The sequence below is a fragment of the Phoca vitulina genome, unplaced genomic scaffold, assembly GCF_004348235.1.
Source record: "Phoca vitulina isolate PV1807 unplaced genomic scaffold, GSC_HSeal_1.0 scaffold2, whole genome shotgun sequence".
Lineage (NCBI taxonomy): Eukaryota > Metazoa > Chordata > Mammalia > Carnivora > Phocidae > Phoca > Phoca vitulina.
The window spans coordinates 64441355-64453758 of record NW_022589705.1 but is presented as its reverse complement, the minus strand read 5'-3'; the positions used below and the strand labels follow the sequence as shown (position 1 = coordinate 64453758).

Here is a 12404-nt window from a genome sequence, read left to right as displayed (position 1 = left end):
TCTGATGCTCTATTACTGCATCCATCAATTTCTTCATTTCATCTGTCAGTCCGTTAGTCAGCAACTGCGCGGCATCTGTTCTGTCCCTGGCCCTCTGTTGGATGCTGGGGGTCTCGCTAGGGGAATAACTCACACCACCAGTTCCCGAGACTTACAGAGTCAGGAGGGGCCCCGAACAAGCATTTCATACTGAGCGTGGTAATGGCTGTGTCGGAGGGAAGCACAGGAGCTGTAAGGGAAGTCAGAGAAGGAGCCCAGGGCTATTTGAAATGCTTCCTGGAGGAGGTGGCCTGAGCTGAGTCTTTCAGATGGGGGTGGGAGCAGAGAGAGGAGGAAGGGCATTCCAGGCAGAAGCAGCTAACTCTGTAAGAGCCCAAAGGAGAATGAGGGAAAGTGGCAGCCTGGGGCTGGAGGGAAAGGACACAAGGGATGAATTTATTTGTATTTTCCACCCACGTAACTTCTGCGGGGAGAAAAAAAACAATAACAAGACCTCCATTTTTTAAGCTGGGAAAATCCCTAGGGTGGAGTCTTTGAACGGGGAGGAAAGAAGTGACTCCTGGCCACAGTAAAGCACTGGAGCAAATGATCCTTTCCCTCGCAGGCCGCCCCACTGGCCCTTGGTCCCCCAGGGAAGCCATGCTTGCAGTTGCATCCAGAGGCTGGTCCTGAGGCTGTTGGACCTGTCTAAAAATAGGAAGGCAGGGAGCCTAACGCCAAGCAGACGGCAGAAGAGCAGGCCTGGGAGGAGCGCAAACATCCCCCCTCCTAGGAATCATACTCATTACATTCTGAGCAAAGGCGGTTCACAATGCATCCTGGAGAAAATATGCAGTTATTGCCCCCAAACATGCCAAAGCTCGACTAATGACTGCACGCCTGCTCCAAAGGCATAAACTATTCCAGATGCTACTTCTTGCCTCTGTGAGAGCCCTTCTTTCTTCCAGCCTGAGGTTCTGGACTCTTCCTTGGGTTCTAGTCCTTTGGGAGACACAGGGTCAGCTGAGGGTCTTGGGGTAAGTGATCACCCTCTCTGGGCCTCATTGGGGCATTCTACAGGATCTTTGCCTTAATAGACCATTGTGGAGACTAGGCCAACCTGGCCGATGGGGGGGTTGGTGGGAGAAGGGGGCCAGGTGGGAAGCTGGGAGCTGGCGTCCTAGGTGATCTGGGTGAGGCAGGGGTTTCTGAACCTGAGCGAGTTCAGTTTCTGTATTTACCAAGTGGTAATGAGTCTGCAGGAAAGCAGTACTTTGACAACTCACAGTGTCAAACGCACTCAGGGATTGTGCCGGCTGGAGAGCCCTGCAGCTTCGGCCTGTCTTCTGGCTGGGTGCCTCCGGGCAGCTCCCTCCACTCTGTGGCCCTCCGCTCCCTCGTCTGTGAATTGGGAATGGTTTCTGGTTAAAGAAAACCTCCGGTTGAAGAACTCACACAGGCTTATTGCCTAATTTTTAAAAATTTAATCAACCCATCTTTGAACAGACGATACACTCACTGGATTCCAAGTTCAAAAGATGCAAATGGTACAGACTTAGTCTCCTTCTCACTCCTGTCTCGTCACTGCACCATTTTCTTCCACTAAGGCAACCATTGCTATTGGTTTCTGGTGTATTCAACATGTATAAGTTAAAAGAATTTTTATTGCAGTATTACCACACACACACACACACACACACACACACAGCAGAGTGAATATGTCTCAAAAACACAACTTGGTGAATAATATTCATAGTTCTAATTCCTAAAGAGAAAAAAGGGAACAATACCTGAAACTCATCACGTACAGATAAAACTGTTGATATTTTGGTGTATTTTCTTCCTCTTCCTTCCTGTATATGTACATATACATAAACATCAGAACCATGCTGTATACTTTTGTACCCTGTTTTTTTATATTTAACCTATGCCACAGACATTTCCTCACGTCATTAAAAACTCCCCCCCAATTTTCTTTCAATGTTTGCCTAATGTTTCAAAGAATGGACCCAACCTTCCTATAGGGCATCAGGTTCAATTTTCCCCTTTTATAAATAACACCATGATGACCATCCTTGAACATGCATCATGAGCACATCCCTCAGGATGAAGTCCTAGCAGGGGAATCACTGAATCAAATAGCACGAACTATAGTATTACAACTCAGGAGAAAGCAAGGAGGTTCAGGCCTGATGCACAGAACTGCCCTGTTAGAGCTGTTATGTAAGGCTCTGTCCTCCTTCTGGGCACAGACACAGGGCTCCATGAGTGTGAGCTAGGCCCTCCGTCCCTCGAGTCGCCCCCTGACAGCCACAAAGGAGCACCTCAGTCTTGTCTGAGCTTTATTATTTTAATCCCTGGAGACTTGCCAAATGGTGGCCTGGTGAATGTTTAACAGCTGGCTCTTGCGGGGGGAGGTAGGTTCTGATTTGTGGCATTTGCCCATTTCTGTGGTGTAAAACCTCCCACTGTGGCCAATTTCAAACTGCCAGCATGTCATGGAAAGCAGAGTTGGGATGAGAGGCACCTAATCTCACAGGCTGGTCGGAGCTGACTTGTCTTCTTACCTGCCCTTAGCTCCCCCTTGTCCCCCTTCTTCCTCCTTCCTGTTCATCCCCCTCCCTGAGGCTCATCCAAAGTGATAGGGAATGAATATTCTGTGGGGAGCTGGATGTTGCTGAAGAATGAGAACATCTTCTCCCAGTTCTCTAAAGGAGAAACTGAGGCGCAAGGAGGTCCAGATGACTGCCCCAGGTCACCCAGCCAGATGATCTTCCATAGGGGTGTTACTCCCTGCTCGCTGCTTGGGACACTTCTCAGATGGGAGTCCGTGCTTCCTACTGTGAAAATACACTGCCTTTTCTAACACTCCTCCTCCTCTTCTTCCCTTTGGGGACTCCTGTGCCAGGATCCACAAGAGCACGAGTCCCAGGCCTTGCCCTCCAGGAGCTGAGAGCCAAGTGGGGAGGCAGACGCACGCGGGCGGTTTATACCAGGCAGACGGGTGAGTGCCCTGTAGGAGCTCCCCTGTTCAAGCGACTCCAGTCGCTCTAGAAGCTTCCATGCTTCTCTCTTCTCTCTGGGGAGCAGACATGGTTGAGGACTTCTCTTCCTCCTTCCTCAGGGAACCTGTTTTTTCTCAATATCTACCTTCTTTCACTCAGCAACCCGTTTCAGGAGCAAGTCAGCCATCCCCAGCTGTGGGAGTGGGTAGGTTCTGATCAGTCTTGATCAAACCTGTTCTTTATTCTTCCTTGTCAGAGATTGTTTAGGAATGGGAAGTGATCCAATTCTGGCCAATGGGCGCTGAGGAGACATGGGGAGGGGGTAGCGGGGGCAGGGGGCCCTGCATAGAAAGGAACAACCTCTCTTCTTCTGGATACTTGGAACTCAGTGCTGCAGTTCTGGGTGTTGTAATTATCTTGTCACCAGCCTGAAGATGAAGCCAACCCATGAGGGATAGCAGTGCCAAGAGAATCACAGATAAGGGGAGCCAGATCCCTAACTGCATCCTCCCTCTGACCGTCTTGTTACGGAGAAAACAGATTTCCTTCCAGCCTAAATCACTTTGAGTTGATGTTTTCTGTTACTCGAAGCCAAAAACATCCTAAATGATGAAACACTTCCCGTCCATCGTCCACACAGCAAATGCAGTGGTTACTCTACAACGGGGATCTTATCACATCGCTTCCTGATTCCAGTCCTTCAGCGGCTTTTTAGGAAGTTAGGACAAAATCTGTGTTCACTGTGTCTCTCCCTGCATCACGCCTACCCACCTCCCAGCCAGCGTCCGCCCCTGCAGGTAGGACAGTGGCTCGGCATCCCCCGCTCCCTGGCGCCTGGCATGGAGTCTGCCGCGAGGCACGTCCTTGATGAACACCGTGGAGTCAGTGCGCAGGAGAGGGAGCTGGGGGTGGGGGTGGGGTGGGCGGTCAGAGTCCTAGACTTTGCACTGACTGACTTGTTCTGGGGCTTTGGGTGCATCTCTCCTCTGTCTGGACCTCAATATCCAAAACTGTAAAGAAGGCATACTGTGGACTAAAGCAGCAGCTTAAGAATTGGGATTCAAAGTACCTCTCAGTGACTCCGTATAATAGCAGTCGTGCTTTCAGTGCCCACGGACGCAGAGCTTTACAACGCGGGTGTTTGCCTGTCACGGTAGCATCGATGTCCATTTGGAAAGCCTTCCTCCTTCTGTGTGACAGCACTGGGGGCCACGTGGTTTCCAGATGCCTGCCCTGAGCTAAGCGGCCCGTGGGCTGGGAGCCCTGGCCTGCAGCATCGCAGAGGTCCTCAGGCACTAGGGGCTTGTGTCTGGCATGGGCCAGAGCAGTTGTACATCTTGCTCAGGGTCACACAGCCATTAGCGGTGGATTCAGACTCACTCTTCTCCCACCTGGGCTCCTTTGGCTCAGCCAGCCTGGCCCACAGCACCAGTCCCCCTCAGTGTCCCTGGAAATGAGAAGCAGGGAGGCCTGTGAGCCCTGAGATTGCCCAGGGTGGGGGACGAGGTAGATGGCAGAACACAGAACGCTGACAGCCCCAAATGACAGGGAACATACTTCAGATGCCGGGGGCGTGGTTTAGGAGCGGCTGGAATTACACCCTCAGGGGCTGAGCCAACATGGTCTCAGTCTGAGCCTGAACCGAGTCTGGACCAGGCAGAGGCAGGGACCGCGTGGGGGTCCCGGCCCAGGGCCGCAGGGCTGAGCAGAGAGGCAGTGGAGGCAGGAGGCAGATTCCTAGCTGGAAGCCAGGCACCGAGATCGTCTACCTTTCCAGACATGTGTGGTCATTTGTTAGTTGTTCATGCATCATTCATTCGTTCCTTCGTTCACTCAGCCAGGTCCTCAGTCACTCAACAACGCTCACGGAGCTGCACCACGTGCAGCCTGGCATCGGGTCCGAGGAGGAACTGGGCACAGAGGGAGGGAGACGCAGAGCACGTGCTCAAGTCTCTGTGGGTAGGGTCGGGCCAGAGGCGCCGGCGGGCCTTCTGCCTGGGGAAGGGCGAGGAAGGGGAAACTGGGAAATGTGTTCTAGTGGATGAAGTGGTTATCTTCTGAGAGTGGTCCTCAAAGGACAAGGAGGAGTACACCAGGCCGGCCAGGGGGTGTCTCTCAGAGGGGAGAATGGCACGTCTTGTTCATAAAGGGCTTAGGAGATCAAGGGGCTGGTTGGAAAAATAAATGAGGCTGTATTTGTATCTGAAGCTGGCAAAGCGGGCTGTGCTCATTTCAGTTCGCAAAGGCTCAGAGCGGGAGAGGACCTTGGCTGAAAGCAAGCGGCTCTGCAGAGAATGTGTGTATGGGGAGGGGAAGTGGGCACAGGGGCCTGGGGAGCAGCGGGGCCACAGGTCTGGCCATGGGGCACCTGCCAGCCGGCCTTCCCAACAGTGTAGTCTGACCCCCGATGGTAGCCAGGGAGGGGGGCCTCTGAAGGTGCTCAAGCAGGGCTGCAGAGGGGGCGTCGCTCTAGCTGCTGAGGAGAGGTGGAATTGGAGGGGGAGGCTCGGAGAGCAGCCAGGAGGCAACTGCCCTGGGCACTGTGAGAACTGGTATTGGCCTGAACAACCACCAGGACAGAGGTACAAGAGCAGAGGACGGATCTGAGAGAGACTGCTGGGAACTGACAGGTCTGGGTGACTGGAGGTGGTCGGAGAGTGAGAGAGAGGGGCCCATGGTGATGGACAGGATGATGGCCAATTCCTGGACTGTGTGGCAGTGGATGTTTAAGCCACTGTCTGAGATGGACGGCTGGAGGGACCCTCTCTGTCCTGGTCTGGAGTGAATAGGAATGAGGGGTCCGATGCTCCCCCAGAGCCAGAGCTTTGGTTCACACCTCACCGTCTGCTCAGCCTCCCATCTGGTCTCAGCCTCCAGCCTCTTCCCTCTGTAGGCTCTCTGCGGCCACCCTGTTCGCAACAAGGGATCTGACCATGTCACACCCCTGCTGAAAAACTCGAGGGTTACCTGTTGTCTGGAAAGATCTGAGCTCCTTAGCCTGGCAAATAAAGTCATCTACAGTCTGACCCCATCTACCTTCTCTGTCTCCGTCCCTTGGCACTCTCTACTAGCTACAGTGAATGATAATTGTAACAGCAACAAACAACAAACAACAGCTAACCCACAACATTGATGTATGCCAGGCAGTGTCCCAAGAACTTTACATATATTCACTCATGTAATTCTTAGTCGAAAAACATGGCGAATCTTGGACTTTCCGGAATGGGCCATATCCTCTTGCTCTCAGATCTTCGTACCTTCAGTTTTCTTGTTCTGGTAACCAGCTGTCCTTCCAGCCATGTGATATGTATTTATAGACCATCGGCTTGTGCCAGGCCCTGTACTAAGTGCCCGGGATCCCCATAGGAGTGAGATGTATATGGGCCCTCAATGCATAGTCTAGTGTGGGAGACAGATCCATGAAGAGTCAGTAAGATAAGTGCAGTGACAGAGAGGATGGGGGCACAGAATGAGCCCTAATCCAGCCTGGGGCCTGCCAATCTGGACCACTGGAGCTTTACCCTCTCCAGGAAGCTTCCCTGATGTTGCCAGGCTGGCTGAAGTCCCTCTTCTGTGCCCCTACAGTCCCTTCTCTGCCCGCATCACACACCAACCACTGTGTATGGGGAGTGTGAGTGTCTGTGTGGCTGCACCCTCCTGAGCATAGTGAAGGCAAGAACAGTCTGACTCCATCGACACAGCACCCGAGGCAGCCTGGACACAGATCCTTAGGATTTGCTGAATAGAAGTGCTTGAAGGATGAAGAGTCACAAAGAGGGGCATCCTCCTCTTGGGTTGTTCTCTGATGCTCTCCCCAGAGACAAGCCTGATCTTATTCCCTTTCCTGAGCCTGCTCAGGCCCCTTAGCCCAGAAGACACCCCAGGGTCAGGCCCTGGGGGTAAGGCTGGGGCTGCTGCCTTCATTAACTGGTTCAGAAAAGGCCACACCAGAATGGGGGCCCAACCACCCCCAGCCAGGTTGGAAGCATCTGCCCCAGGCTTCTGAGGGAGGAGCAGTATTCTGGGTAGCTCTAGTCTTGGGGGTAAGAGGGAAGAGGCCCTGCAGCAGCCCTCAGAAGCCCTGGGTGGTTGGGGTGGGGTGGGGTGTCTCTGAGAGTTTCTTTGGTTCCTGAGCCCCCTCTGCAGCCTCTGGGCTATGGGATCCGTGGATGCTATGATGAAGGGCTTAAGGAATAAATGACTCTAGAGTGGTCTCTAGGGGTATTTGAGGAATATTCCAGGAAGCCTTACGAGGCCTGATGACAGCTCAGGCTGGCCCCTTGGACTCTCACTGGGTTAACATAGCTCCTTCTCCCCAGAGCTCTGGAGTGGCAATCATGGGCCCTCCTAGAGGGGCTGTGAATCTCAGGGCAAGGACCTGAAAGGACTTTCCCAGGCAGAGTGGTTGGGAAGGTCTGGCCCCCACCCTCTGCTCCTTGCCTCGAAGCCCATCTTGGCTCATGGTGCCTCTGTAGGGGTGGGGCTGGGGGCAGGGAGCCTTGGGGGCTGATGCTAACAGCTTTGGACAGGGTGGGAATTTCCATTCCTATCTAGGCAGCCATCAACGCTGTGTGCCCTGACCTGGGCCTTTGGCCTCCAAAGGGCAGTGGGAAGGCCGGCCCCAGGGCCAATCCCTGGCCATTAATCCCTCCTGCCAGCCTGAATATCCACCCAGCGTGGTCAGACAAAGGACTGCCCAGCCCAGCCACTGTGTTCCTCCCGCCCCAGGGGCTCCACTCAGACGCTGGGCCGCCTGGAATCCAGGCCCATGAGAAAGGGGCCGCCTTCACTGGCCATCTTATGCCCGGATGCTCAGTCGCATCCCGTCCGGCCCAGGGCCTATGAAAAGAGGGCCCAGCCACGCTGAAAACACGGATTAGCCCTTGCCCACCCCCCCTCCGACACCGGCCTGCTCGGCTCCGGGAAGCAGGCCCAATGGAGGGGGCCAGGCAGGCACAGAGAACTGGAAAAGTCTGGGTTCTCACCCCTCTGGCCCCATTCCCCGCCCCCACCCTCCCCAGGATTAGCATAGCTAAGTGCACATTCAATATCATTTATTGAACATATACTATGTCCGAGGCTCTACACATGGATTGGCAAATTGAAAGTACAAGAAAATTACAGTCAGCCATGGAAGGTAATTAGAGCCACTCTCTATAACCCCTTACCCCGTCCCCACCCCTACCAAATCCGTGGGGGTGAGACAGGTTGTGGTAGGGGCCTTCAGAGGGGCCTTCAGCCCCAAGGGAAGGTGGGAAAGACTGTGGCTCTGCTTCTGTGCCTGAGTCGAGCTGCAGGCTTATGCTGCACCCGGTTGAAAGTATGCAGGCTCTGAAATCACTTCTTGGACTGCCTCTCTCCTTCCCTTCCTGCTTTAATACTGGAAATGCAGGAAAAAAAATCTCCTGTTACCAAGTGCCATTGTGGGCCAAGTACCTTTCATACATGATCTCATCTGAATCTCATAACAATGTGGACAGGGCTCATTATTGCCCCCATTTGGCAGGTAAGGAAACTGAGGCTCCAGTGAACAACTGGCCCCAGGTCACGTGGCTCTTGCAGCTGGATTCCCTGCGGCTGCAGTTGCTTGTCTTGTCTTCCGTGAGCTGCTCATGGTGCCTGCCCGCCCATGTCTTGTGTTCTGTAAGGCCTGTGCTCAGGCAGGGGTTCCCCACAACGCAATGTGGAGAGGTCACAGGGGCGGAAACTGTGTGCCTACAAACCAGGCTGATCCTCGCGATTGTAGGGTTGGGGGGTTGGCTCTCAGTCGCTGAGTGTCACCTCCTCCTTCCCCTCTGCTTCTACAGCCCTCTCTGCCCACCTCTCCCATAGCAGTAATTATCTGTGTCCATCTCCCCACCAGATCAAGAATCTCTTCATCCCGGTCTTCCCTGAGTGCTGGCCAAGGGCCTGGCATGGAAGTGCTCAGTGAGTGATGTGGGCTAAACTGAGGCCAGGACACCCGAAGGAGGGGTGGATTTGGGGTCCATGTGGCACTGACAGGACTTGCAGATTGCTGGGATGGAGGGAGTGACGGGGGAAGGGGAGGAGCCCAAGATGATGTTGATGATTTCTGTTCTGGGTGGTAAGGGGCAAGGGCCCATTTGCTGCAATGGGGCTGGGGGTGCACAGGGTTGAGGCTGATGTCCAGGGTACACTGGATATGCTGACCTGGAGGTCAGGAGAGAGGCTAGGCATCAGCCCTGCAGCCAAAGTTGTTGAGAGCTGGAAGAACTCTAGACGAAGTCATTTCTAGTCGCACCTTTAAAATACGCTGTTCTTAGGAGAGTCATGGAGCTGGTGCTCTGAATTCGGGGGTTAATTCCGGCCCTGCTACCTACTAGCTGTGTGAAGTTAGGCAGGTCTCTTAACCTCTCCAAGCCTTATTTTCCTTCTCTGCAAAACAGAGATTGTAACAGCACTGGCCTCACAAGGTGTTTGCACTGAAGCGAGGTAATGCATGTGACGAGTTTGCCGCCAATGAAAATACTCAGTAATGGTGGCTGCTACATTATGCAGGTGGAGAGTGGGGGCCTTGAGCTTCCAGTTCGGCTTTGGAAGCCCTCGGCCACAGGCCTGCAGTAGCTAGCTTTGGTCATTTGTACCCCAGGGCTCTCCACATCAGAGCCAGAACTGGGATGAGGCATCTAGGTCCCCCAATTTAAGGAGGCCCTGGCTCTCAAGTGCCAGTCCTGCACTCACACCACCCTGAGAGTCAGTGCCCCCTTAAATTTTGGCCTTGGGCCCTTCACTTGCCTCACCTACCCCCAGCCCTGCTCCCTTGATCTTGCCTGTCCCCCAAGACAAGCCTCTTTAAGGCAAGCCTTCTCCACCCTTTGGTGCCCTTCAAGCTAGGTCTGGCTCTCCTGTCACTTTGAAGAGATTTCCTAAAATAAGCTCAGGAAGACATCACCTCTGGATGGTGGTAGTAGGTGGTGTTTCCCAGAGTGAGTTTTTAATAAAAACTGCTGAGATACCCCTCCCTCCCCATGAGATGTGAGTGTGGCATTTCTGGGTCAGTAAGCAGTTTTCTCAGATCTCCAGGCAGTGGAAGCACTTGGGGGTCTCTCTCTGACCCAGCAACTGGTCCTTGGAACTTTGGGTTGTGTAGGCCTCTGTTTTGTGCATCTCCACAGTGTGTATGCTGTGTGTATGTGTGTGTGTGTGTGTGTGTGTGTGTGTGTGTGTGTGTGTGAGAGAGAGAGAGAGAGAAAGGGAGCCCTTTCTCTAAAACAGAAGGGGCAGGGAGAAGAGGCAGACGGAAAGGCAACTCCAACTTATGGACTTTCTGGGGGCTCTTGATTTTAAAGCATTCAGTCCCCTGGTCCCCAAATATGCTAGTTGATCACTTTTCAGGATTTTGTTTTTTCAAAGGATGTTTACAAATGGCTTGGACAGGACAGGGTTGTGTGGGAGGTAGCAGAGAGAGGAGATGGTGACCCTTGAACCACCAAACATACTTTCCTGAGACAAAGCTGGCCTTCTCACTCTGCCATTCCCCCTACCCTACCCTTTTAATGTCCAAGACCAGCATGGTGTCACGATGCCAAAGGCTGGTAAGGTGGCCCTGGATGGCTCTCATCTCTACCCCAGCTTGGGTAGAAAGGACCTGGAGGAGGCTAGGAGAGAATGATGGAGGGGACAGGACCGGGAGGAGCATAATGGGGAGGGGGCCCCAAAGAGTTCACTGAGAGGATTTGTGATTAGCATTGATCCAAAGAGGAGGGGGTTGAGGCAGAGGCGGAAAGGGGGATGGGGCCGGGACCGGACCGACCCGACTGAGATGGGGAAGGGATTGAGGTTGGGTCTGGAAGGACTGACCCAAAGGGAAGAAACCAAGGGAGGGGCGACATGTAGGTGGCGGGGGACTGTGAGCCTAGTAAGGGGATTGGGGAAGCAAATCAGGGAGGAGGCGCTGGCCGGCGGGGGAAGATCCGAGCCCTCTCCCCTGGCTGGGGGGGACGGGGGAGGGGGGGCCGTGTCCATATAAGGCGGGTCGGCGGCCCCTGCTCTCTCCGAGCTGCGCGGGCAGGGGCAGCCGCATCCCAATGACCGGGCGCAGCGACATGGAGCCGCCCGCCGCTTTCTCGGGCTTCCCGGCCCTGCCCTCGGTCGCGCCGTCGGGGCCGCCGCCGTCGCCGCAGGCCGGGGCCAAGCCGGGGCCGGAGCCCGAGGAGGCGGCCGCGGGCCGCGGGGAACCGGAGCCCGCCCCCGCGCCGGGCCCGGGGCGGCGGCGGCGGCGGCCCCTGCAGCGCGGGAAGCCGCCCTACTCGTACATCGCGCTCATCGCCATGGCGCTGGCGCACGCCCCGGGCCGCCGCCTCACGCTGGCCGCCATCTACCGCTTCATCACCGAGCGCTTCGCCTTCTACCGCGACAGCCCGCGCAAGTGGCAGAACAGCATCCGCCACAACCTGACGCTCAACGACTGCTTCGTCAAGGTGCCGCGCGAGCCGGGCAACCCGGGCAAGGGCAACTACTGGACGCTCGACCCCGCGGCCGCCGACATGTTCGACAACGGCAGCTTCCTGCGGCGCCGCAAGCGCTTCAAGCGCGCCGAGCTGCCCGCGCTGCCCGCCGCCGGCCCGCCGCCCTTCCCCTACGCGCCCTACGCGCCCGGCCCCGCGCTGCTCGCGCCGCCGCCCCCCGCCGCGCCCGGGCCCTCGCCGCCCGCGCGCCTCTTCAGCGTCGACAGCCTGGTGAGCCTGCAGCCCGAGCTGGCGGGGCTGGGCGCCCCCGAGCCGCCCTGCTGCGCCGCGCCCGACGCCGGCGCCGCCTTCCCGCCCTGCCCGGCCGCCGCCTCCCCGCCGCTCTACTCGCCCGGCCCCGAGCGCCTGGGGCTGCCCGCGCCGCACCCCGGCCCCGGGCCGCTCCCCGCCGAGCCCCTGCTGGCGCTGGCCGGGCCCGCCGCCGCGCTCGGCCCGCTCGGCCCCGGGGAGGCCTACCTGAGGCAGCCGGGCTACGCGCCGGGGCTCGAGCGCTACCTGTGAGCCGCCGCAGCGGCCCGCCCCGCGCGCCCCGTCTCTGCCCCGCTCGGCTCGGCTCGGCTCGTGGAGCGAGCGCACCTGTGAACACCTGGCTGCCCCCTTCCCGGGCACGCTCCCGCCGTCTCTCCACAGGACCGCCCCCCTCCCCCCCCACTCTCACCTGTGAGCCCCCCTCGGGGCGCTCCCGCCAGCGCCATATGGGGTCCCGAGTCCCGGAGCTGGATCGCCACCAGTGAGCTTCCCTCCCCAGCTTCTTGGTGAGCCCCGAGCCTTCGGAAGCCAGACCTTCGCTCTCAAGCCGCCTCCTCGACTGGCTCCAAACTTCTTCCGCCTTCCCTCGTGTTTTCACAACACATTAGAGGTCAGACTCCTGGGTTCCTGACTCCTTTGCTGTCTTCCCTCCATTTCCCCACAAGTTTGCCCCCAGCCCCAC

The 12404-nt window shown here is 56.4% G+C and overlaps 1 protein-coding gene across 1 annotated transcript; it reads left to right on the top strand.

The window, feature by feature from the left end:
• Positions 1-11032: 11032 nt before the first annotated feature.
• FOXE3 (forkhead box E3) lies at positions 11033-11974 on the top strand. Its single transcript, XM_032416907.1, has one exon. It carries the CDS (start codon positions 11033-11035, stop codon positions 11972-11974), a length of 942 nt encoding a protein of 313 aa, XP_032272798.1.
• Positions 11975-12404: the final 430 nt, after the last annotated feature.

Coding starts and splice junctions, on each gene's coding strand:
- FOXE3 (XM_032416907.1), top strand. CDS start 11,033: ATGACCGGGCGCAGCGACATGGAGCCGCCCGCCGCTTTCTCGGGCTTC.